Source organism: Xenopus laevis, chromosome 3L, assembly GCF_017654675.1.
Source record: "Xenopus laevis strain J_2021 chromosome 3L, Xenopus_laevis_v10.1, whole genome shotgun sequence".
Lineage (NCBI taxonomy): Eukaryota > Metazoa > Chordata > Amphibia > Anura > Pipidae > Xenopus > Xenopus laevis.
The window spans coordinates 17361732-17387367 of record NC_054375.1 but is presented as its reverse complement, the minus strand read 5'-3'; the positions used below and the strand labels follow the sequence as shown (position 1 = coordinate 17387367).

At 42.4% G+C, this 25636-nt stretch overlaps 1 protein-coding gene across 3 annotated transcripts in view; it reads right to left on the bottom strand.

The window, feature by feature from the left end:
• Positions 1 to 25636, bottom strand: part of ddx11.L (DEAD/H-box helicase 11 L homeolog) — a 62157-nt gene that overhangs the window by 21509 nt on the left and 15012 nt on the right. For all 3 annotated transcript variants that reach the window (XM_018251919.2, XM_018251920.2, XM_018251918.2), the window contains exons 7-17: positions 24307 to 24414; positions 23757 to 23844; positions 23456 to 23655; positions 22466 to 22618; positions 16393 to 16439; positions 13415 to 13494; positions 2603 to 2647; positions 2423 to 2490; positions 2000 to 2038; positions 1505 to 1625; positions 535 to 672 (exon numbers count right to left, since the gene is read on the bottom strand). In XM_018251919.2, the coding sequence (XP_018107408.1) occupies positions 535 to 672; positions 1505 to 1625; positions 2000 to 2038; positions 2423 to 2490; positions 2603 to 2647; positions 13415 to 13494; positions 16393 to 16439; positions 22466 to 22618; positions 23456 to 23655; positions 23757 to 23844; positions 24307 to 24414 (1087 nt within the window). The remainder of the gene's footprint in view (positions 1 to 534; positions 673 to 1504; positions 1626 to 1999; positions 2039 to 2422; positions 2491 to 2602; positions 2648 to 13414; positions 13495 to 16392; positions 16440 to 22465; positions 22619 to 23455; positions 23656 to 23756; positions 23845 to 24306; positions 24415 to 25636) is intronic.

The following is a 25636-nucleotide window of genomic DNA, read 5'->3' as shown; positions in this document are numbered from 1 at the left end:
GGTTCCGCCTAAATATTCGGAAGGGGTTTTTTACAGTGAGAGCTGTGAAGATGTGGAATTCTCTCCCTGAATCAGTTGTACAGGCTGATACATTAGATAGCTTTAAGAAGGGGTTGGATGGCTTTTTAGCAAGTAAGGGAATACAGGGTTATGGGAAATAGCTCATAGTCCAAGTTGATCCAGGGACTAGTCCGATTGCCATTTTGGAGTCAGGAAGGAATTTTTCCCCCCTCTAAGGCAAATTGGAGCGGCTTCAGATGGGTTTTTTGCCTTCCTCTGGATCAACTGGCAGATAGGTAGTTAATAAACAAAAAAAAAAAAAAAAAGGTTGAACTCGATGGACGTGTCTTTTTTCAACCTTACTTACTATGTTACTATGTTACTATGAGTACAATTGATTACATTGGGGGGGGGGGACTTGAAAAGCCTGAACACATTACAATACAGAATTGCAAGTATTTATGTTCTTATGTGAGGGAGCATTCCAGCTGCACAATCTTTACCAATCTGCACTGATGCAGGGGTAGTGCATACCTTGCAGCTGTAAGATGACTCTGCCATCCTGGTTGGCATTGGTTAGCGCAGAGAGGAATCCTTCAATCTGCATGAGGGGAGACGCTGTTCGAGGTTGCCCAATCTCTGCATCTTCGAGGACCCCCACAGGTGCATCAGCTAGAAGGTGAAAAGCAACATATAAATACGGGCTTTTATGAAACGCTATAAAAGGATCAGACATGTCAATTTCCACTGCTTAAAAAAGGCCCTTGGTGTGAGTGCAGCAGTGGAAGACAGCTTTGTCCTTGCAGCTTGCAGTAGGACGGGTGGTAAATGCAAATTTCTTTTGCGCCCTGAGCCCACACTTTTGGGTCTAAATAACACAGAGGTTAAAGGACAAGGAAAGTCTAAAATAGAATACGGCTACAAATGCCGTATTTTGTATACTAAACATAAGCATGAACTTACTGCACCACAAAGCCTAATCAAACAAATGATTTATGCTTTCAAAGTTGGCCACAGGGGGCTGTCATCTTGTAACTTTATTAAACATCTTTGCCTGACCCTGCACATGCTCAGTGTGGTCTGGGCTGTTTAGGGATCGTCATAAACAAAGCTGCTTGAATTCTGCATGGCTGGTAAGTAAGGCGGGGGCTCCCCCTGCTGTTCATAAGTATGATTGTTTCCCTGCTCAGCAGTTAGGGAACGTCTGACAATTCCTATCCACAGCAGTAAATGAAGGGAGAATTTCTGCACAGTCAGGTTTCTTATAAAAACGGTACACATTTTTTAATTAAAGTATATTGGAGATAGGTTTCTTTTTCATTAAAGAAAGTAGAAATGGCATTTTATTTTTTTGCCTTTCCTTGTCCTTTAAGGTATAAGTAGGGGGAAGCACATTTCCCTTCACATAGTAAATGAATCCTACTGTGCTTCTGCCTCTAGTAAGGGCCAGAGTACAAGAACTGTGGGAATTCTTATAATTATTCTTTCAGTATTCTTTATTTACCTGCATGCCGTGACTTTTGGTTGAGATCCTGCAGAAACTGCTGAAGGCCTCCTGCTTTTTGTCTCTCTTTGATCGAAAGACAAGTTTCTGTCCCTTTAAATTTTTCCACGAATCCAAAAAGCTGAACAAAAAGTGTATCTCATGAGTGGGAGCACCCTCTTGAACACACATGAGTGTTTAAGCATGCTGTGCCTGTACCTGTACTGTATTGTACTGTACCTACAAGACTCAAGGAATTATGAGGAATCAAATAGGTCACCGCCATCCTGTTGGGGCTATTTTTACACCAAGTGAAAATGTTTCTTTCCATATTTATTATCTGGGGCACTAAAAGAGATGCCCAATGCAAAGCATAATGAATGGCTGTCCCTCCTTGAGGGCCCTGCATAATAATTGCCAACATTCTGAAATACATAAACAATGCAGACGCTAAAATGCAATTTATTCCCGAAACAGCCTGTCCAATAAGCAAGAATCTCTGTGTTTGTTACTCACCTTCCTACTAATCATGCTTTTCATGCAGTATCGTTGGACCTATGTATAAAAGCAAAGGATTATCAAAGAAGTGAAAGAATTGAAATACAAGTACCAAACCCAAACTTCAGAAAGTGAGGTCACATCTGTCATAGAAGCTGATTCTACAGGGCTGATTATCAAATTATTATGCAGAATGTAGAGGTGTCTTTTAATCTGAAACTGAGTTAAGACCCAATCATCCTTGTATATTTTTTATATGAGATACATATTGTATATTGTGAGAAGGTCCCTAAGCTCTTCTGTGGCATGAAGCAAGGATACAGGCAAATAGGTTGCATGGGTTTCCCTGAAACCCTGCACAAGTGTGAATTCCAGAAAAGAATGACCTGACTGCTCATTACCAGCCTCCTCCTCCTCCCAACCAATGACTGACTGCGTTACCTTGAACAAATTGATGTTGTCGATCTGACTGTGAAACAGAAAGTCGTTGATAGATTTCAGTGTGGTTCCTGAAGAGAACAGAGATCATAAAGGAGCATTTCAAAGGTCATTCCCATAATGAATATTAACTCTCTCAACCCTGGGCATTACCCATCTGCCACGGCAACATCCCATACTCACCATCCTGAGGCACCTTCTGAAAGCAGGGGTTCTGTTTGACATTACCTGGGTAAAAGACAATGTTAAATATTACACATCTTAATTTAGTTCTATATAGAAGCCTTCAGATTTATAAATATTACACATCTAAATTTAGTTCTATATAGAAGCCTTCCTCTTTATAAATATTACATATCTTAATTTAGTTCTACATAGAATCCTTCCTCTTTATAAATATTACACATCTTAATTTAGTTCTATATAGAAGCCTTCAGATTTATAAATATTACACATCTAAATTTAGTTCTATATAGATGGCTTCCTCTTTATAAATATTACACATCTTAATTTAGTTCTATATAGAAGCCTTCCTCTTTATAAATATTACACACCTTAATTTAGTTCTACATAAAAGCCTTCCTCTTTATAAATATTACACACCTTAATTTAGTTCTATATAGAAGCCTTCAGATTTATAAATATTACACATCTAAATTTAGTTCTATATAGAAGCCTTCAGATTTATAAATATTACATATCCAGCGCTTGAATTGGGATCAAAAAAGCAGAGGGATGGTATAATTGTTTTAAGCCACGCCCACCAACAAGCCACGCCCACCATCATAATAAGCCACACCCACCAATACTTTCTTGTTTCGGCCACTTTAAAAAACATTTTACTATTTCCATGTTTATTAACAATACAACAACTTAGTCCAACAGCAAGCAACAGGTCACATTAACGCTAACCTGGAAAACATTTTATAATCAATGCCTTTATTTTTACATACATCCCTTTTTGGTTTAAATGTGACATGTTGATTGCTGTTGGACTGTGTTAGATTCACTAGTGCAGCATCACCACAGCTATTTGCAACTCAAATAGTGATCCATTATGCTAGTAGTCACTGTAGAAAATTATCAGCTTTAACACCAGAAATGCTAGCAACCACAATAGAAAATGGATGTAATTAACCCAAGAAATGCCAATAATCACATTAATCACTAGGCATGCCAGAACTCATTGCAGTATATAACAAATAGAGGCATTAAGCCCTGACATGACAGAAATATATGATGCAGAGAAGACACTAATAGGTAAAAAACTGGCACCCCAAGAACAGTATCATATACAATTAGCAACAGTGAATAGCCACACCCCACATACATTAAATTGTGCATAAAGGTGAGATACAGTGTGTATTATACTGTGACTGGAACCACAAGACAACACAAACAGCTGACACTAAATGAATCAAGCACATTTGCTATGACCAGAAGTCACCCAGTGCAAAGTTATTATACGTGCATATAAACATAAGTTTTGTAAAAGCAAGATACAAGTATGGGACCTGCTATCCAGAATGCTTGGAACTTGGGGTTTTCTGGATAACGGATCTTTCTATAATTTGGATATTCATAGCTGAATTCTACTAGAAAATCATGTAAACATTAAATAAACCCAATAGGCTGGGTTTGCCTCCAATAAGGATTAATTATATCTTAGTTGGGATCAAGTACAAGCGACTTTTATTATTACACAGAAAAGGGAAATATTTTTTAAAAAATTTGGATAAAATGGAGTATATAGGAGATGGCCATTTCGTAATTCTGAGCTTTCTGGATAACGGGTTTCTGGAGAAGGGATCCCATACCTGTACTACTAACCTTTTTTTTCCCCTGTTCTGCTTTTCTTTCTCTTTTATTTTCTTATACATCAGTTTGTGATCCTGCTCCTCTACTATTTCTCTGTTTGTGTTTCTTTCTTCCACCATTTCTTAACTTTTTAACATATTGTTCTACCTCTTGCTGTTCTTTTGCTAGCAGCCTGGCACCCCACTTTTCTGTTTTTAAATTTTTGCCTGACAGGGGTTTTCTTTTACTATGTTCTTAAAATACTTTGCTACTTTTCTTTCCTGTATTTATTCTCTTTTCACAGCCATGAAATAAATATATACATACTTTACTATCCTAATCTTACCCCTGGAAATATAAATCTTTCCCCATAACCATCATCAGTGTGATCCCATTCTGCCACAGCACTCCCACTTTTGTTTAACTTCTTTAAACAGAGGCATTCATCGTGTCCCACTCCCAGCATAAATCTTGTCTCAGCATAAAATAAAGGGCTTAACCTTGTCCTGGGAGGCATAAAGCTTGTCTCAGCATAAATCCGAACTTTATCGGTCTCAGTGCCCCGTGAATAACTTCTTTACAGAGCAGCCGGTAACAGTGCGCACATAGTGGGAGGATCGTCCAACTTTGGCGTCTGTTTTAGTTCTATATAGAAGCCTTCCTCTTTATAAAAGACATTAGGCCTCATTTACGACTTGCTGTGTTTTTTGCACCTTGCCCTGTATATACAGGTAGCAGCCATAGCAGCTGCAGAGCGAGTACACCTACTCAGGGACAGACTGATTTTTTTTTGCCTAGGCTGCTTTTTACCCCCAAAGCAGCCCACATGTAAATACGCTTGTACACATCCACTCATATATTGGGGTAAAACTGCAAAAAATGTATGTGCATAAAGAGCTGCCTTTCTCACTTTAAGGAGAACTAAACCCGAAAAAACACTACCCTGGGTAGACCCCGCTCCCTCCAGCCTACCTGCCCCCCTGGGCAAATGCCCCTAATTTTTTACTTACCCCTCCATGCAGTTCACGGGCGCCATCTTCTTTTTTCGGTAGCGTTCGGAAGTTTTGGCGCATGCGCAGTTGTAGTAAGTTTCCAGTCCCGAACAACTGCGCATGCACCAAAAGTCACGAAAAATTTTCGTAACTTCCAGCGCATATGCAGTCGTTCGTCACCGGAAATTTACTATAAATGCGCCGAAAAATGAAAAAGCCAGTCTTATTCCGAAGAAGACCAAAAAAAGAAGATGGTTGCCATAAACTCCCATGGCCAGATCTGCACGGAGGGGTAAGTAAAAAATTAGGGGCATTTGCCCGGGGGGGGCAGATAGGCTGGGGGGGAGTAGGGTTTTTTCTATTTCGGGTTTGGTTCTCCTTTAAGTGTAATTCAGAGAGAGGGGCAGAGAGACAAAGACTTACAGAAAGTGCAGAGAGAGAGAGAGTGACAGAGCGTGCAGAGAGGGAGCCAGAGAGTGCAGAGAGAGAGACGGAGAGTGGGACAGAGAGAGAGAGAGACAGAGTGCAGTGAGAGACAGAGAGAGGGACAGAGAGTGACAGAGAGAGTGCCAGAGTGCAGAGAGAGAGAGAGAGAGGCAGGCAGTGCAGAGAGAGAGTTAAAGAGAGAGGGACAGAGAGTGACAAAGACTCACAGAAAGTGCAGAGAGAGAGAGATCCGGTCTTCAGCTTCAGCCAGCCCCCCTTTAAGTCTAAATCCTGATGGCGCGGGCCTGCACAGAGCACTGCAGCACCAGAACAGAGAGGAGTGGGAGGGGCGGAGCCACAGTGGGAGAGAGGATGCAGGAACAGTCCTAGAGCCCGCCTGATTCATTGAAAGGCAGTGGCACTTTGTCAGTCCGGGCCTGCACCTACTCACCTTGAAGTTGGTATTTCCATTGCAGACAGAGGCAATATATGCGGTGGACTTGCATCAACGCATGCAGTAGTCATTTTGACATAGAGGGGGTTATTTATTAAAGTCTGAATGCTAAAAAAAATTTCAAGTTTTTTTTTTTTTTTACTATAAAGCCTGAATTTTTTGTGGAAAAATAATTGCAAAAAGACTGAATCAGAAAATCCTCCATCCCAGACCTTCCGAGCTTGTATATAAGTCAGTGGGAGAGCTGCCTATCCTATTGAAAAGTTTCTGTGGTCTCCGCTGGAATTAGCGAAAAAAGCAATCTTGGGGAAAAATCCGAAAAACTCAGGCTTTTCAGGAAAAAGCCAGATATAAAATCGAGCAATTCGGGGGGAAAATTGTACAATTTGGGTTTTCGATTTCTTTTAATAATAAATAAGGTCAAATTGTGTATTCTAGTTTGGTTGACTTTTTTTTTTTGCTCAAATAAGATTTTATTGAACAAGTTTTGTCACAGCATTGTTAAAGAGTTACAGCAATAAAGTCAATACAAAATGAACCATTGTTACATTTGTAAGCAATGACAATTCTGATACGGTACTTTGCATTTGAAGCCTAGATATTCCCACCTCTTGGACCAAACCTACATACCAACATACCCCCCCCTAAAAGGGCTAAGAACACAGCTAGACACTCTCGAGCGATTCAATGTGGCTAGACCAGTGTCTCCATATTTGAATGTACTTGAGCATTTGCCCTCTTTTTTCCAACCCAACTCGTTCCAGTGCAGCTAGGTCTACCATAGCTTTGTGCCATTCCCGAAATGTAGGTGGGATTAGGTCCTTCCAATGTAAGGTTAATAGGTGCCTTGCCTGGAACAGAGCTTTGGCAAGAAAAAGCCTTGTATGCAAGTCCAATGTTTCATTGAGGTCAATTGTTAACATGCAATTTCTAGCATCCCCTTTAACCCAATCCGGTATCATTAAAAACAAACATAATGTAACCTCCTCCCAGTATGGCTTAACCTTATGACAACCCCATAGCGTGTGGAGTAAGGTGGCAGGTTCCAATTCACATCTGGGGCATATAGGAGAGGGTAACAACTTCATGGCAAACAGTCTTTGTACCGTGTAATACGCTCTAAGGTTGTGTCTGTACGAATGGGCTACCATCTTTGGCATGCTCAATACCCTCTCCCACTGGTCATCCGTTATTACGCCTGCATCTAGTTCCCATGCCCCTCTGGCCTTAATTTCAGTGTCCACATTTTGTGGTTTGCATAGTTGTGTATATAAGATTGATATTCTTTTTCTAGGGGTGCTGACCGATAGGGCATCAATAATGGGAGAATTTGCCATCGCCAGCCTAGGATGCCGAAGAAATTCCTGCAAGGTTGTAACAATTCTATGGTACATTAACCACTTTGTGAGGGGAAGGTCACTGTTCTGATGAAGCTGCTGTAGAGGTATTGCCTGATCTGCCTCCCACATATGCGCCACGGACACTTTTTCAAGATCTTGCCAGGAGGGGAAAGCACTGCCAAGTCCGGGAACATATGGCTACCCCATATAGGAGTTTGGGGTGCTATTTTACTGTAACCAACCAGTCTATGGGCAGTGCGTAGAATGTTGCCCTGTAGCCACACCAATGGCATTTGCAGCTTCTTAGGCTTTTTAATCAACAGTGCTGCCCAGGGGGTAATTGGTTTATTTGCCGCTACTGACCAAAGCTGTGACAGTGGGGGGGGGGGGGATAAATCTAATTGCACCCATGGTATGTAATGTGTAAGCTATGCAGCTATATAGTACAAATATAGATCCGGAAGCACCATACACCCTTCATCCCTAGGTCTCATTAATGTAAGGCGCAGGAGTGGTCTTGAGGTAACCCATTCAAATTTACTGATTATGCTATGTACCCCTGCAAAGAACTTTTTGGATATAAGAATAGGCGAGTGCCAAAAAGTATATAGCCACTTAGGGAGAATAAACATTTTAATTAGTTTCACCCTACCCGCTGGCCCCACCGGCAACGACTCCCAGGTTTTGAATTTGAGCCAATGTATTAGCTGGTCTAAGTTCAATTCCTGAAACTTTCCAATTGGTAATGCTATACGTAGACCTAAGTATGTAAATGAGTTTACTACTTGCAAAGGGCATGCCATCAACGTTTCACCCAGTTGCAACTCATCCACCAAGAATAGCACAGATTTGGAGGTGTTTGTTTTTAAGCCAGAGACTCTACCAAAGTCTTGTGTGAGCTCAACCAATGCTTGCAGTGAACAACCTCTATTCCCTAGATATACTAGTGTATCGTCTGCATATAATTGAATCTTTTCAACCTGGCCCTCTCTTTCATACCCTCTGATATGGGGATGCAGCCTCACCACCTGGGCAAAGGGCTCAATGGCCAATGCAAAAAAAAGCAGAGGGGAGAGAGGACACCCCTGTCTCGTTCCCCTGGATAGTAAAAAGCTTGGGGTGTTGAGGGAGTTAAGTCGCAGGGAAGCTGTGGGGACTTTGTACAGCAATTGAACCATACTTATGTATTTAGGGCCAAATCCCATAGACTCCATCACCTGCCAGAGGTAGGGCCATTCAACTGTATCAAAAGCTTTGCCAATATCTAGCGCTGCAATGGCCCTACCTCCTTTGTTCTCACAATTCAACATTAGATTAAGATATAACCTCCTCGTGTTAAGGCTGGTAGTTTTATGAGGAATGAATCCCACCTGATCAGGGTTAACAATCTGCGTAATGACCCTACTGAGTCTCCTTGCTAAGACCTTTGCATAAATCTGCCGTGAGAAGTGAGATGGGGCGAAAGGATTCACAAAGGTGGGGATCTTTTCCTGGCTTAGGAAGTAGCACTATGGCAGCCTCATACAAGGACTGAGGTAACTGACCCAACTGTATGGCTTTGTTATATAAAGTTAGGAGCTGCGGTGTTAGAGTTTTAGAGTGGCGCTTGTAAATCTCTATAGGAAGGCAATCCGAACCAGCCGCTTTGCCCATTGGGAAGGAGTCTACTGCCTCTTGTATCCCTAATACAATTAAGTCAGTTTCCAAAGTTTCCCTATATTCTGGGGGTAAGAGTAGGGAGTTCCCCTTTTTGCAAGAAGGTTACTATTTCTTCCATAGAGACATTTAATTTGCTGGAATAGAGGTCGGTATGGAAATCTGAGATATTGTAGACTTGTGAGTATTTATCTTGCATACTTTGCAGCAGTTTAAAGTTATCAGGAGTTGGGGACAAAGCTACCCAAGCGTCACACTCAGCCACCTGCTCCTCCAGTACTTGTATCGCTAGCCTAGATTGCTTCTTAAAAGCCATTATATCTGCGGCTATGCAATTGCAAATATATATCTTAAGGGAGTCCCATATAGGTAAAATCCTAGGGATTTCCAAGTTTAGATCCATGAATTCTTTTATAGCCGTTTCTACTTCCTTATGGTTGTCTAGAATATTCAACCACACTGGGTTTATAGTGAGGCAAGGTCTATCAGGCTTGTGGAGTGCATTGAGCTTAATTTGAAGGGGGGACATGGTCGGAGATACCCCTAGGGAGATATCCGGTAAATGTAATGTGTGGAACTGCAGCAGCATTTACAAAGGCCAAATCTATCCTAAACAGAGCTTGTTGGGCAGCAGTGTAGCAGGAATGTAGCTTTTTTGCAAGATTTGCTATTCGCCAGATATCTAGCAGTTCCAGTGCTTGTATCATTCTGCTTAACCTGGTGTGCTTTGGGGGTGGTCTGTCTAAATGTTTCAGCAGTCTATCTATCTCAGGGAAAATGACTTCGTTAAAATCCCCTGCTGCTATCACCAAGGCATGGGGGTATTGAAGCAGATGGTCCGCTAAACATTGCACTACCCGGGTATCGAAAGGTGGGGGGATGTAAATATTAGCTAGCAAAACTTCCCGGGAGTGTATGTGGCCATGCAGGAAAATATATCTACCTTTAGGGGCTGATTTAATACTCTCAAATACAAAGGGAACAGATTTACCAATTAGGATAGACACAACTGAGGAATGGGTTGAGTATTCTGCATGGTATGCCCATCCTACCCAAGGTCTTCTCAGTGCCAAAACCTTAGAACCAGTTAAACATTGCATTACAAACCATAACATTTCTTTGAGCAAATAGCAAAAACATTTCACAATAAATTCTAACTATTGGCTTAGAGTTGTATAACAACATAGCACCTCTAAGTTGCCCACTTAAGGAACCCCCTCCCCTTCCACCTCATAACTAACAAAAGGTAGAACTTGAGCCCAAAAAATTACCCAATTGTTCATTCTTGTTGGGGGTGTCTCATGCCACTCCATTGGCGCCACTAAGAATAACCAAATCAGTGGCCCAAAAAACTCAAACTGGAAAAAAGTGGACCCGCAGCTTCAAATAATAAAACTTGCAATAACCTGCCATTAAGCTCAACAGGATGTATACGGCAGAGCAGTGCACATGAGAGACTATGTCCCAGTGATAGTACCGTTCATCCGGCAGAAAAAAGACTAAGACTTGTGCACAGTACTCACATACGTAACATGGTATTTCTGTAGGAAGTGTTAGCGCTCTCCTCTCGCATCAAATCCTGTGGCGCAGTAAAAAACATGGTGCGATCATCAGCTTGTACACGGAGCCTGGCTGGATACAGCATGGCGTACGTGAGCCCAGCATTGCGGAGTTGAGTCTTGCAGCTCTGGAATCCTGTGCGTTGTCTCTGGACCGCCATGGAGTAGTCAGCATAGATGGAAACCGTTGCGTCTTGAAAGCTCAGATGACCCTGCACTCTAGCCAGTGCAAGCACCTTGTCACTATCCCTCACATTGAAGAGCTTTGCGATTATCGGCCTAAGTGGGGCCCCTGGCGGTGACTGCCTGGTAGGTACCTGGTGCGTCCGCTCTATGGTAAATGTCGCTGAGAGTTGTTCTGTTCCAAAGGTAGTTTTGAGCCAAGCCTCGATAAAAGTTTCAGGAGCAGCCCCCTCCTTTTCAGGAAAACTCACGAACCTTAGGTTACTTCTGCGCAGGCAATTCTCCAAATCATCCGACTTGTGCTGACATTCTACCATCAATTTTTGCATCGCATGGTATTGATTGGGTAACTCACTGCAAGAGTTTTAAAGATTGCTCACCCGCGACTCCACTGCCATAGTTCTTTCATGCAGCTTTTGTAGGTTGTGCTTGATGATGGATAAGTCAGTTTTGACTTATTAGACTGTATGAGCGTTGTACAGGTGTCATTAGCAGCCCTGATTTCTTTCAGAACATCTCGGTGTGTTGGTTCCTCCACTGGTGTAGTCACTGGTTGTGAATCTCCGACAGTGCTACTGTAGTTCGGATCCTCTTCCTCAGTATCCCTCACCGGGCTTGAGTGCTGCGCAGCCGGGCCTTTGCCGCCGCCATTTTGGGAAGAGTTTCTGGCATACTTGTCCAGCCGAGCCACTGCCTCAGATGCCCTTTTCTGCACTCTATTTTGCCCCATGAGTTCTCTTTGGGGTAAAGAGTGCCAGATAGAGTGCTCCAGCTCCGTAGGTAGAGGAAAAATGCAGGTTATTCAGGATATAAGCAAGGTGTGCTGCGGAGCTCTACCAAGTGTGTGCTATCCCATCAGCAGTCAGGCCACGCCACTTGGTTAACTTTTTTTAATGAAATAATCAGAAAAATTCAGATTTTGATACATAACCCCAGACATGTGTCAAACATATCACCCAGACTACAGTCAATTTCCACTGTGATTATGGCCACCATTAACCCCCCTCGCAAGGATCAATGACTCTTTGATCACTGAATATATGTAATGCAAGCATACTGGCAGACTTTTGTTCTCACGTGTGGCTCTAGCCTTTCTTACCAGAAATAATTTTTAAAGCCTGTTAAAAATAAAGTTTTCAGCAAAGGAATTGTACGGCGGTCTTAGCTCCAGAAAGAGCTGCTAAAGTGATTTTTTTTGAGGATCACGGAGATGGAATGACTTTAGTCTTATTCTTCTATATAGCTGCAACCAAAACAGCAAGATAGGGTGGTAACATTAACCAACAGAACCATAGAAGCATCTCCCTAAAAAAAGGGCTAGTTTACCTTTAAATAACATTTAGGATGATCTAGCTAGGGATGTCTATTATGTAGCTTTTTGTTCAGCAGCTCTCCACTTTAGAATTTCAGCAGGTATCTGGTTACTATGGTCCAATTTACCCTTGCAACCAGGCATGTATTTGAATGAGAGGCTGCAAGGGGAATAGGAAAGGCCTGAATGGAAATATAAGAACAATAATAAAATTGGAACCTCACATACCCCACCTTGCACAAACTGAGAGAATGAAAGCCTACTGACAAAAGCTAAGGGGCATCAAAGAGGATGACCATGTACAACTACAGGTATGGGACCTGCTATCCAGAATGCTGGGGACCTGGGATTTTCCAAATAACGGATCTTTCTGTAATTTGGATCATCATACCTTAAGTCTTATAGAAAATCATGTAAACATTAAATAAACCCAATAGGCTGGTTGTGCAATAAGGATTAATTATATCTTAGTTGGGATCAAGTACAAGGTACTGTTTTATTATTACAGAGAAAGAGGAATAATTTTTAAACATTTGGATTATTTGGATAAAATTGGGTTTCTGGACAGCGGATCCCATACCTGTTCCAAACTACCATTCATGAACAGAGTGCTGACAAACACAGGCAGCACAGTATAAGCGCTAATTCCCTATAGTGTCCATTATTTGAACTTTGCACAAATAATGCTTCATAGATCTCAAGCCAATCTGCACAGTTATTTGGGTACACCAGTCATAACCCAATGAGTGCATTACAGCCAACGTGACGTTTCAGTCCTCCCTGGGACCTTCCTTCCTTTTATTATATATATTAAGGTATATATATATATATAAATATATATATATATAAATATATATATATATATATATATATATATATATATATATATATATATATATATATATATATACATATATATATACACACACACACACACATACACATGTAAAGAATAGCACTCACAGGATTTTTTCGTATGCAAAAATAAAATATATTTAATGAACTCGACGTTTCGATCTTCGTCAGGAGTATTTTTTTTTTTTCAATAGTTCAATAAATATTATTTATTTTCCATACAAAAAAATCCTGTGATTTCCATGAAGAAATAACAACCCACAATGCTCTGATACAGTGCAAGGAGACATATAAAGTGAGAGAGGCTGCTGCTTGGCACTGCATTGTTCAGATTCTGAAACGATTAAAAAAAGGGTAGGACATTGCCCGCACCTGCACTGTCATAATATAATGTGAGTGCTCCTGCAAGCATGAGACTTACCTCCCATAACCTGCACAAACTTCTCCAGAAGGAACAGAATCTGCTTTACATACATGAGATTTTTGGCTTTGAGACGGCTCCTGCAAGAGGAAAAAGGGGCAAGAAGCTCATGGGTACCTGCCAATCATTTCTACAGGATAAACTGATAATTACTGACTGTTTCTCTACAATATAATTAGCCATTTACAGCACTTCACCATTTCCACTAGTCTTATTGTTGCATATATTTCCTGTTTAAAATATCATAGTAACATAGTAAGTTAAAACCTTTTTCCTCTATTTTAACCTGCCTGCTAGTTGATCCAGAGGAAGGCAAAAAAAACCCCCATATAAAGCCTCTGCCATTTGCCTCAGAGTGGGAAAAAATTCCTTCCTGACTCCAAAATGGCAGTTGGACCAGTCCCTGGATTAATTTGTACTATGAGCTATCTTTCATAACCCTGTGTTCCCAGATGTATGGCATATGTCAGGTATCCATCTGTTTGATTACAATGTAATTTCTCCTACCGCACACCTGTAGTTCACCAATCCTGCAACTGGTGGTGTGTTTCTTCCGTTGACCCGGCCGGGTCCCTTAGCAACGCATATGTATAGAAAACGGATCCGCACACACACTGGTTGATGCAGTCGGGGAGTATCCCCTTTTATTCAGCCACCAAACATTCAACGTTTCGGGGGGGGGAACACCCACCCTTCATCAGGATGAAGGGTGGGTGTTACCCCCCCCCCCGAAACGTTGAATGTTTGGTGGCCCATCAGTCGAAAGCTGGTAGCACCAGGCCCAGAATAAAAAAGAATAGGGAATGTCTGCTTGGAAACCAAATTGCTATCATTCAATCCTAATTAAAATAACTCCTTGTACGGCATTGGGCACATCTGTCTGTGAGTTAAGGGCAAAGGGACAAACACTTACATGGCTTTATTTTATAGATATATAGATATATATATATATATATATATATATAGACAAATACAAGATTCCTCTGCACTCCCACCCTCTCCAACTATAGTCAGGTGATCCCACTGGTGTCTAATAAAAGGGCAGCCAAGTTTGGGAGTTTTACTTTGAAAGCAGCTAGTAAGTTGCAGGTAAAACGTATTCGTCCCTTTTATAAAATGTATAATTAAACCATAGAATTCTTAATGAATCAGATGAAAATTGAGCATAGGACTGGCCAGATATGGGATGACTTTGACGTAGTTGGCCAGCTTAAATATATTGCAATATATGGACAAACAATCCCTGTTTTGTTTAAAGGGTAAGGCATTTTTCAGTAGCAGTATGCACAAAATGTCTCTGTCTTAAATATATTGATAATGGGTTGAGTGCAGAGGAATCTTGTATTTGTCTATATGTATTTTGTGGTCACACCCTCATTGCACCCCCGCCTAATGATTTTAAAAACTAGTGGTGAGCACAACTTTCCCTTGTTTGTTATAGTTCTACAAGAGCAGTGACCAGCTCCATGTTGTAGCTCCCACCCTCTCCAACTATAGTCAGGTGATCCCACTGGTGTCTAATAAAAGGGCAGCCAAGTTTGGGAGTTTTACTTTGAAAGCAGCTAGTAAGTTGCAGGTAAAACGTATTCGTCCCTTTTATAAAATGTATAATTAAACCATAGAATTCTTAATGAATCAGATGAAAATTGAGCATAGGACTGGCCAGATATGGGATGACTTTGACGTAGTTGGCCAGCTTAAATATATTGCAATATATGGACAAACAATCCCTGTTTTGTTTAAAAGGTAAGGCATTTTTCAGTAGCAGTATGCACAAAATGTCTCTGTCTTAAATATATTGATAATGGGTTGAGTGCAGAGGAATCTTGTATTTGTCTATATGTATTTTGTGGTCACACCCTCATTGCACCCCCGCCTAATGATTTTAAAAAACTAGTGGTGAGCACAACTTTCCCTTGTTTGTTATAGTTCTACAAGAGCAGTGACCAGCTCCATGTTGTAGCTCCCACCCTCTCCAACTATAGTCAGGTGATCCCACTGGTGTCTAATAAAAGGGCAGCCAAGTTTGGGAGTTTTACTTTGAAAGCAGCTAGTAAGTTGCAGGTAAAACGTATTCGTCCCTTTTATAAAATGTATAATTAAACCATAGAATTCTTAATGAATCAGATGAAAATTGAGCATAGGACTGGCCAGATATGGGATGACTTTGACGTAGTTGGCCAGCTTAAATATATTGCAATATATGGACAAACAATCCCTGTTTTGTTTAAAGGGTAAGGCATTTTTCAGTAGCAGTATGCACAAAATGTCTCTGTCTTAAATATATTGATAATGGGTTGAGTGCAGAGGAATCTTGTATTTGTCTATATGTATTTTGTGGTCACACCCTCATTGCACCCCCGCCTAATGATTTTAAAAAATAGTGGTGAGCACAACTTTCCCTTGTCTCTTATGTAACACTGATATAAAGCGTTACTTTCCCCATCTTTACTGTCGCTCTTCTCCCCTTCTCCCCAGCACGAGTGATCTACAGGCCGGCAAGGAAGTCACCCCAAGTTATGGCGGTGGGTTGGTGAATAACATTAAATACCTTTGGAAGACTCTTCTGTGGGATCATCTGGTAAATGTTCAAAGGGGTACACCTGATGTTGTCTGGATTCTTTAGATTTTGGGGTCATCCCTTTTTAAGATTACCATTTTAACGTTGTGTACTCTGGCAATGTTTTTTCTCCTGTAAACACTAAAAATATGCACTGTATTTTGACTACCCACCTACTTTTCTTTATATATGTATTTTATGTTTTGTTATTGTTTTGTGTTAAACGTAATAAAAAAGATTATTAAAAAAATACTTTCTAACCAGTACTAAACAAAAATATTATTATAATGTAACAAAATTTCATTGAAGACATAGCTGGGGATACAGTGAAGAGCTTGGGTAATGGAAGGAAATAACCAGGGAAAAGCATAGTGGTGTGTCAGAAAGATTATGCTGCCAATAACAGTCTTGCAAGTACCTGTATCTGTCCATGTACTGCGTCAGCTGGGAGTGAGCCTGGCACAGCTGTAATGAGAGAGAGAGGGCATACAACAGTATTATATTTTACATATTCCTATTTACATTAGATTCATACAAAGTGGAAATATCAAAAAGGGTTACTTTGAATGTCTGGATGCATATATTCCAACTACATTGGATTGACCAGTGAAAGTATCCCAGCTTAGTATGATTGTAAAGTCACACACTTAAACACCCCTGATAATAAAAGCAATTTCTAAGTACAGGTGAAGTTGTTGTACCATTTTAGTTAGTCACAGGGCAAGAACAATAACAAACAGGTGGTATAAAGGTGATATTGGCTAACTAAGATAATCATAGCAAGCTTTCAGAACATTTTAGTTCCTTTATCAAGCTGCCGATATAGGAACTAAAATTATCTGAAAGCTTGCTATGATTATCTTAGTTAGCCAATAAATACCACCTGGTCCTACCAATTTATAATGCATTCAATGGGTGCATTTTGCTGATTTTAAGTAATGTTTTCCTGGATTTTACATCAAAATTTTGTCCTGATGTACCCAAAAAACGGCTTTTTTTCTCTATGACTGTTATTGAAAAGGAGATTTTGTGTACTCACTGTTAAATCTCTTTCTCTCCAGTCGCTTGGTGGACATAGGAACAGTGGGGTATAGCTGGCACCACTAGGAGGCAAGACACAATAGTAATAAAGAAAAACTCCTCCGAGAGGGATTTAACTGTGAGTACACAAAATTTCCTTTTCTCCTTGGGGGACACAGGAACAGTGGGGATGTGCCAAAGCTGTCCCCTGAATTAAGGGAGGGAGGTAGAGGTCTGCGTGGAAACAGCCAATGGAGCTTGGAGGACCTTCCTGCCGTAGCGGCTGTCAGATGCTGCAAAGGTTGTCAAAATGGTAGAACTTTGAAAAGGTATGAATGGATGGCCACATGGCAGCCTTGCACAATTGTTCCACTGAGGCTTGGTTCCGAAAGGCCCAGGACACACTCATTCCTCTGGTGGATTGGGCCCTAATTCTAGCTGGAGGGGTATGTCCATGTGCTGTGTAGGCCTTTTGAATGGCTTGTTTCATCCAGCGGGAGATGGTTGTCTTGCCCTGACGGGGTCCTGACGTGAGTATGAACAGAAAGTCCGATTTGCGGATATCTTCCACTCGGTGCAGGTAATAATTGAGAGCCCTCACGGGGTCTAGAGAGTGGAGTTCCACCTCCATAGAGTTGGCAGATGATGGACAGAAGGTAGGCATGGTAATGTCTTGATTTAAGTGAAAATTGGAGACCACCTTAGGAAGAAAAGACGGAGTCTTGTGGTGGACCGCCCTTTCATGCTGGAAGGTGAGAAATGGAGATCTGCAGGATAGTGCTGAGAGCTCTGATACCGTCATGCTGAAGCTATGTCTAGGAGGAATATTGCCTTCCATGTGAGCCACTGTAAGGAAACTGAAGCCATCAGTTCGAAGGGAGGTCGTTAGAGGGATCTCAGAACAAGAGTTAGGTCCCAGGAAGGAACTGGAGCATGGACCGGAGGTTTCACTTGTGCCACCCCTTGAGGAAAATTTTGACGTCGGGAAGGAGGGCCAGATGCCTTTGGAACAGCACTGAGAGGGCCGATAATTGTGACTTGAGGGATCCCAAGGACTGTCCCACGGATAGGCCATACTGCAGGAAAGCTAGGAGATTGGGAGTAGAGAATCTCTGGAAGTTGGTTCCGTGGTTTTGGCACCACTGTTGGTAGATGGACCACACTCTGTGGTAGGTCTTGGCAGAGATTGGTTTACAAGCTGCCCGCATGGTGATAATGACAGCATCAGAGAAACCTTTCCGTTTTAAGATTGCGGTCTCAGTAGCCACGCCATAAATTTTAGGTTGGCTGGGCAGGGATGTCGGATTGGCCCCTGTGAGAGAAGGTCTGGTGAGAGGGGTAGGGTCCACAGTTCCGCAATCGATGGATTTAACAGATCTGAAAAACAAGTGTGGCGAGGCCATCAGGGGGCTATGAGGATGAGAGTGGTCTGTTCCCTCTGCAACTGTTTGATTGTTCTGGGAATGAAAGCGAGAAGTGGGAAGGCGTATGCAAGCTGAAAGTTCCAGTTGGCTGTTAGAGCGTCCGGCCGGAGGGTCCCTGTAGTGCGCGAAGAAGAGAGGTACCCTTCGATTTTGACGAGATGCCATGAGGTCCACCTCTGGTGTGCCCCATCTTTGGGTGATCTCGTGAAATACCTCTTCCTTTAATGTCCACTCGCCTGGATCCAGAGACTGCTTGTTGAGGAAGTCTGCGTCCCAGTTTAGGAGACCTGGAATGTAAATTGCCGAGCTGGGTCTAAAGTGCCTCTGCCCAGCGAAGGATGAGGCTGACCTCTGTTAGTGCTCATCTGCTTCTTGTGCTGCCTTGGTGGTTAATGTTTGTCACCGCTGTGGCATTGTCGGATTGGATCTTTAACGCCGGTCCCGCTAGCTCCTGTTGCCAGTGAACTAGGGTAAGCCAGATTGCTCGAATTTCTAGGACGTTGATGTGTAGTAGTGTCTCTCTTGGAGTTCGGCGGCCCTGTACTGAGTGCCCCTCCATTACTGCTCCCCAGCCGGAGAGGATTAGGTCCGTTGTGAGGAGACGCCAGTGTAGTTCCTCAAGGATTTTGCCTGTGGTCAGGTGACTGGTTTGCATCCACCAGTCGGGAGAGGCTCGAGTCTTGGGTGACAGCCGAACTTCCTGAAGTAACAATTTGCATTTCCAGGTCGCCAGAATGTTCCATTGGAGTTCTCTGAGGTAATGCTGTGCAAAGGGCACTGCTTTCATGGTCGAGACCATGACTCCCAATAGAAGGGACCGTACCAAAGTCCGTAGATTTTGAACCTTGTCTGAGGGAAGGGAGACAGTCTGTGTCTGTGTATTGAAGAGCATCCCTAGGAATACCATTGATTGACTTGGGATCAGGGAAGACTTGTCTATGTTGAGGTACCAGCCCAACTCCTGTAACCTGTCCATTGTGACCTGCAGGGCAAATTGGGCCCCTGCAAAGGTCGGTGCCTTGATTAGTAGGTCGTCCAGGTATGGGGTTATGTATAGCCCTGAAGTTCGGCTCAACGCCATGGCCACCGGTATAATCTTGGTGAAGACTGGGGGGCCGAAGTCAGGGCATATGGAAGAGCAGTGAACTGGTAGTGGTGATCTTGGAAGGCAAATCGCAGAAATTTCTGATCGGCTGGGAAAATAGGTACATGCAAGTAAGCGTCCTTTATGTCCAGAGAAACCAGGAACTGGCTGGGGGACATTGCCGATATGACTGATCTGAGAGATTCCATCTTGAAGCTCCGCAGGCGAATAAAGGTGTTGAGTTCCTTGAGGTCAAAAATCGGGCAGGCAGAGCCATGCTTTTTAGGGACCACAAACAAGTTTGAGTAGTAGCCCCTGAACTGTTCTCCGCGAGGTATGGCAATGATGACGTCTGATTGGAGAAGGATGTGAATCGCATCCAGGAGCACTCGGGATTTGGTATGGTCCTGAGGAAGCCTGGACATTAAGAAGCAGCAAGGGAGGCAAATTCTATGTGATACCCTCGGGTCACGACATTGTGTACCAAGTCTTGAGTCAGTTTTAGCCATGCGTTCGCAAAGTGTCGTAGCCTTCCCCCTACCGGCGCTACGCTTGTCAGTGATGGGGGACAGTCATGCTGATGCGGCTAGCCAGCTTGTGTGACTGCCAGGATGGTCTGTTTTCCTGTGAGGTGTCCTCCTCCTGCAAAGGAGTGTCAAGGAGGGGAGGACCTTGCGCTCTTGTTTTGGGGGCCACGAATAAAAAATTCCCAGACGGAAAGATAAGCGTGCCTTGGGTTGGGGCAGCAAGGTGCTCTTACCACCCGTAGCTTGACTTATAATCTTGTCAAGGTCAGGCCCGAAGTGAAGTTTTCCCTTAAATGGTATTGAAGTCAGAGACCAAAGCTGACCCAAAGAGATCGACGGCTGCTACCGCTAGGGCTGAGGTTCTGCTGGTTACTTGGATCGCGTTGAGCGATGCCTCACATAGATAGTCATTGGCCTCTTTCATTTGTGATGCCCACTGAGAAAGCTCCTGGTGGGGGGCCCTAGAGACAATTGCTCGGCATAAGGAATCAAACCAAGACTGGATAGCTCTGCTCACCCAGGCCGATGCCAGGACTGGACGGAGAGGTGCTGGAGGCATCGAATAGGGAGCGTAGGAGTCCTTCCAACTTTTTGTTCATTAAATTGAACTGGAAGAGTTGTGTTCTGTGTTGAAAGACATGAGACCGGGGTGTCCACAGGAGTGGAGGACCACTTCTATGTGAGCTCCAAGGGGAAAGGATATAGCCTTAGGATACGGCAGTTTGCTTGGAAATGTCTCTCTGGCTTATCGCACTCCTGCTAGATGATTTGTTCAAGTTGGTCTTGTGAAGGAAATGAGGAGAGGACCTGCTCTGGCGTTTGAATAGGCAGGAGGAGCCATTGGAACTGGCTCCGGGTTCTTGTAGATGCAGGGTTTTCTAGGACGGAAGAGATTAAGGAGTCAACTGCCTCAGAGGAAAGTTTAGGAGAGTCCTCCTCTTCCCGAGCTATTGGACAGTTCACCCTCTGATAAGGCCTACTCATCTCCTGAGTCTAGTGGCAATGGAGATGGATTAGTGGCTTCTTCCTCACACTAGTCTTCGGAGAGGGCCCTATGCTTGGAGAGGCTAGGTCCGGGATTGTCTAGGCAGGCCATTAGTCTGCGGGGGGGGGGGGGGGGTTGGGGGCCCTGCGGAGAGGGGTCTTGGGCAGGAACTGTAAGTTCTATTTAAGAGGTTTGGCTTGCTGAAGGGCTGGGTCCTGGAACCTCAGAACCAGATTCTTACATTTTTACAGATGCAGAAGAGGCTGCTCTGGAAATAAGGTTGTCGCTTGAACCCTCAGCGACATGTTGAGCAAGATTTGATCATCTGCTTGAAGGGCTAAAGATAATAACAACCCCCTTGAATTAAAGGTGGGATAATACTGCCCTACAAGGAGAAGTCAGGATTTGCCAATGAGGCCCAGTATTTGTGGGGGGGGAAGGGGGAATGTATCTGCTGAATTGTAGCAGCTGAAAACCCCTTGCCTGATCCTTTGTCCCGGTCTGAGCTGGGCTGATGACAAGCGTTGGCCTCGGCGTGATAGCTGTGCACTTCCAGGTTTGCGCAGCGTGTATGAGCGCAAAGAGAAAAAAGGGCTGGCCCCAGAGAATGGTGCTGGTTATGCCGGTAGCGCAAGGTAAATTGAGCTCCCTGTGGTCTCCCCGCATCTCGGAAGCAGGCTAGCAGGGGGGTTGGAAGAGTCCTGGAACAGCCCCTATAGCAGCAGCTAAAACAGCAGGCAATCCGTGTATCAACCCCACTATGCGGTAGCAGGCTAGCGGGGGGGGGGGGGGATGAGCTACATCTACTCAGTGTAGATGTCCTGTCTATCTTCGGTGATAGGCAATAGTAAAAGAGAACAGGGTATAGCAGGCGGAGGAGGGACTAGTTTTTCTTTATTACTATTGTGTCCTGCATCTTAGTGGTGCCAGCTATACCCCACTGTTCCTGTGTCCCCCAAGCAGACCAAGGAGAAATAAAGAGGTTTAAAAAAATAACCAAACGTATATTTGCCATGGTTCTGCCTGTAAATGGTCAAATCCAATTAGTCTGCCCCTTATACAGTCCTGCACCAATCACTTATTTCTTTAGGTTTTGTATGTGACTGACAAAGAGGCCTTGCACATGCCCCCCATAGCGTAACATTAATACTGCAATGCTTAACCCTTGTTATTAGCACAGTAAATATTGTATCTCAAAGGAAAAACTCACTCCTGTGCTGTAACCGAGTAATGCACAGCACCAGTAGAGATAAGAGGTTTTTTTTTTTTTTTTAAAGGTTATGGTACACAAGTTGTATTCTATAGTGATGTAATTTAGCCAGCAGATAAGTGCAGATAGGAATGTTTGCAATTCACCTGGGTACAAAAAATGAGGTGAAAAAGTACAACTGTGGAGACAGGAAGTTACTTCCACTGGATCTAATGAAAGGAAGAGTATCTGGTAGACTTACCTGAGCACCCGATACCTGAGAACTGTGAATGCAAGTGATGGTATCAATCAGATTATGAGCTTCGTCAATAATCACCACCTGATCCTTCAGTTTGATTCCTGAAGCTTTCCTTGTTAATTCATGGAGGAGCATTTGATACGGCAGAACCACAACCTGGACATTTTGACAAATACGGCGTTTGAAGAGAGATCATTTAAATGAGGGCCAAAAGATACAAATTGTACTTCTTGGCTCTTACACATTCCTCAGAATGGAAACGCTATAGATACAGTATATAACCAGGGCTATCCAACCTTTTCATGTTGCATTTCAAAGAGTGTATAATGTAATATAGGGGAGATTTTCTTTGCAGGCCACATCCACCCCCACAGATTCACCTGCATAACCCTCTTTCTTAACCATACATTAGTCTGTTTCTTTTGGAGTAAAATTGCACATTGGATTTCTAACCTGCATTGCCAGAAGGTGCCACTTTGCCTGCAGAGCCTCACCCTCTCCTGAACTGCACCACCTACACTTCCACATAGCACCCTGTTTGCTCAAACCATATGATAATGCCAACAGAAGCCAGTTAAAGAAAATCTCATCCTGGCCATGCATGTTCCTGGCCTGTAATTTCTGCCAGAAAACTGGGAAAATGATGTCAAGCAGTCAGCTTTGGCAGGCACCAACCCCACTGCACTACTCTGCCTTCTGTTAATATATATGGGCAAGTGAGGCAGTATTACGGAGAACAGGTGGTTCAGGAGGTGACCTCTGCAGGGAAAGTATAAATGGGTTTTCTCTTTCTTTTAATAGTTTTGGGTACTGTTAATTTAAGATACCTTTCATAAAACAATATATTAAATATCTTTGGCTCTACTACCTCTGCTTAGCCTTCTGAGCTCAACCACTTTCCATAGACCTAAGAAACATCCTCTGCATCCTGTAATAATCTAATTAGTCTGCAGTCTTTAAGATGTAATAAAACCCTGATCCATCAGCTCTCACCTGTGCAGCTGGTATGGCATAGCGGCTTGAATAGTAAGGACATGCTTTCAACTCCCGGGCCAGAGACACCAGCTGCTCAATATCCTTAACTTCAACTAATGTCTCGTCTCGTAAGAACTGCATTTGCTCATAGCAATAGAATGGACACATGGCGCGGCTCTCCCGCTTTTTCTTCCCTTCTGGCTCCTCGGTTTTCTTCTCTAAGACAATGCAAGACAATGAGAGGGGAATTACATTTCAGCTCTGCATAGGTTTGCACTCCGACAGCAATACATAGAGACCCATGTAGTTACAGACTCACCATGTTTGTTCTTTTGCATCTCCATGCACCGATCATTGATAAGCTGCACAGTTCCCAGCCTCCGAACATCTTCATTGACACACATATTCTGCACGGTAACAATTAAGAGACATTTCGCTTAAGCCTGAATCAATAATCTAACAAGGTGGTAGCTATGTACAAGGATATTGTTATCTGTTCTGAAAGATACATGAATACTTTCACCTAAAGCTTCTTATGCAGAGATGTACCCACACAATCCAATCATTAATCCCAAAGCATAGAAAACAATATGGATGCACACAACCAGACTGCACAAAAAATCTAGGGGCATGGGGATGAGGCAAGTGTTCCTATTAATATAATTTTGCCCATGTGCTGAAAATATATTTTGGTTTTAACTTGACATAGTGTGTGTAAATGTCATAAGGACTTTATAAGTAACTAAGCTTCACTGGGGCAATTACTGATGGGAATGATGTACGTCCTCTGTAAAGCACTGTAGAATAAACCGGTGCTATATAAATATATTTCTCGTGTACTATCTTCAAACTGTGAAAATGTCAGGTACCTGTCGAGATCCAAGAGACACCAGCCTTGTCTGCTTGCCAAATGGACTCTTCTGAACTTCATGAACAAACTGGGAGAGCTGTGAGTGTGTTCGACTGCAGTAGTAAATCTGTACAGTGTGATACACAAAGGAGAATGTTAATGAACAAACTGGGAGAGCTGTGAGTGTGTTTGACTGCAGTAGTAAATTTGTACATTGTAATCCATAAAGGAGAATGTTAAAAAGACTTGAGGACCTGTCCGTGGCCCTATTTGTATCATGGGAGACTTCAAGTCCCCCACAGACCATGGCCTAGATAGACTAAAAACCCAAATAGCCCACTTAACTAGCACAATAGGCCAAATCATTCACCAAAGAAGATGCCTGTAGATGGAAAAATACTGTAGATTCTGAGAACTCATTTCATTTTCAAACACATCAATCCCTATCCAGGATTGACCTGGCACTAGTCGCTCAAGACATCCACTCTAGTATAGATAACACCAGGTTTCTACCCCATATCCTCTCAAACCATATTCCATTATCACTGAGATAGCTACCCACAGTCACATCTATGGCTTCACAATAACATTTAAGAATATGAGAAAACTAGGTTTAAGTTATGCAATTTTATCGTCATTTTGTTGCAAGCCACATAAATATTGAAGCATTTTTAGAAGACAAAATAGTTTTTACTTTACAGGCCTAGTAACATCAAACATTTCATATACAGTTCCTATATATACTTTTTCTAAATTCGTGTGATCCTAATTTAGGCTTAAATTAAAGCCAGTACAAAGCTAATGGCACATGTAGTGTTGGAATATGGCAGGGTCACCAGGAAGTTTTTGGGTATTTTGTGTATAATATATATATATATATATATATATATATATATATATATATATATATATATATATATATATATATATATATATATATATATATATAAGAATGTGGATAAATGGATGCACACCGGGATTTTTTTTAAAAAGGTTAAAACTCGCTTTTATTTAAATACTTAAAACATGGTCAGGTCAACGTTTCGGTCTCCATCTTAGACCTTTGTCAAGACCCAAATGGTTGGTTAAAAAAGAACACATATATAGATACATTAATCCCACCCACAAATGGTTACCCTACCGCTGCTTACTTTAAATCAAAATATTTAGCCCTGTTATGTGTATACAGGCATTTTCAAACAACATTAGGTGCAGCCACGGGTAAACCAAACAAGAGAAATTGTAAATAAAAACAAAAATTGGACACATGGACCATACAGAAACTTGATACTTCAGGGCAAAATATAAAGTTAAGAAATCTTAAGCCAATATTCAACGTTACATTGTTC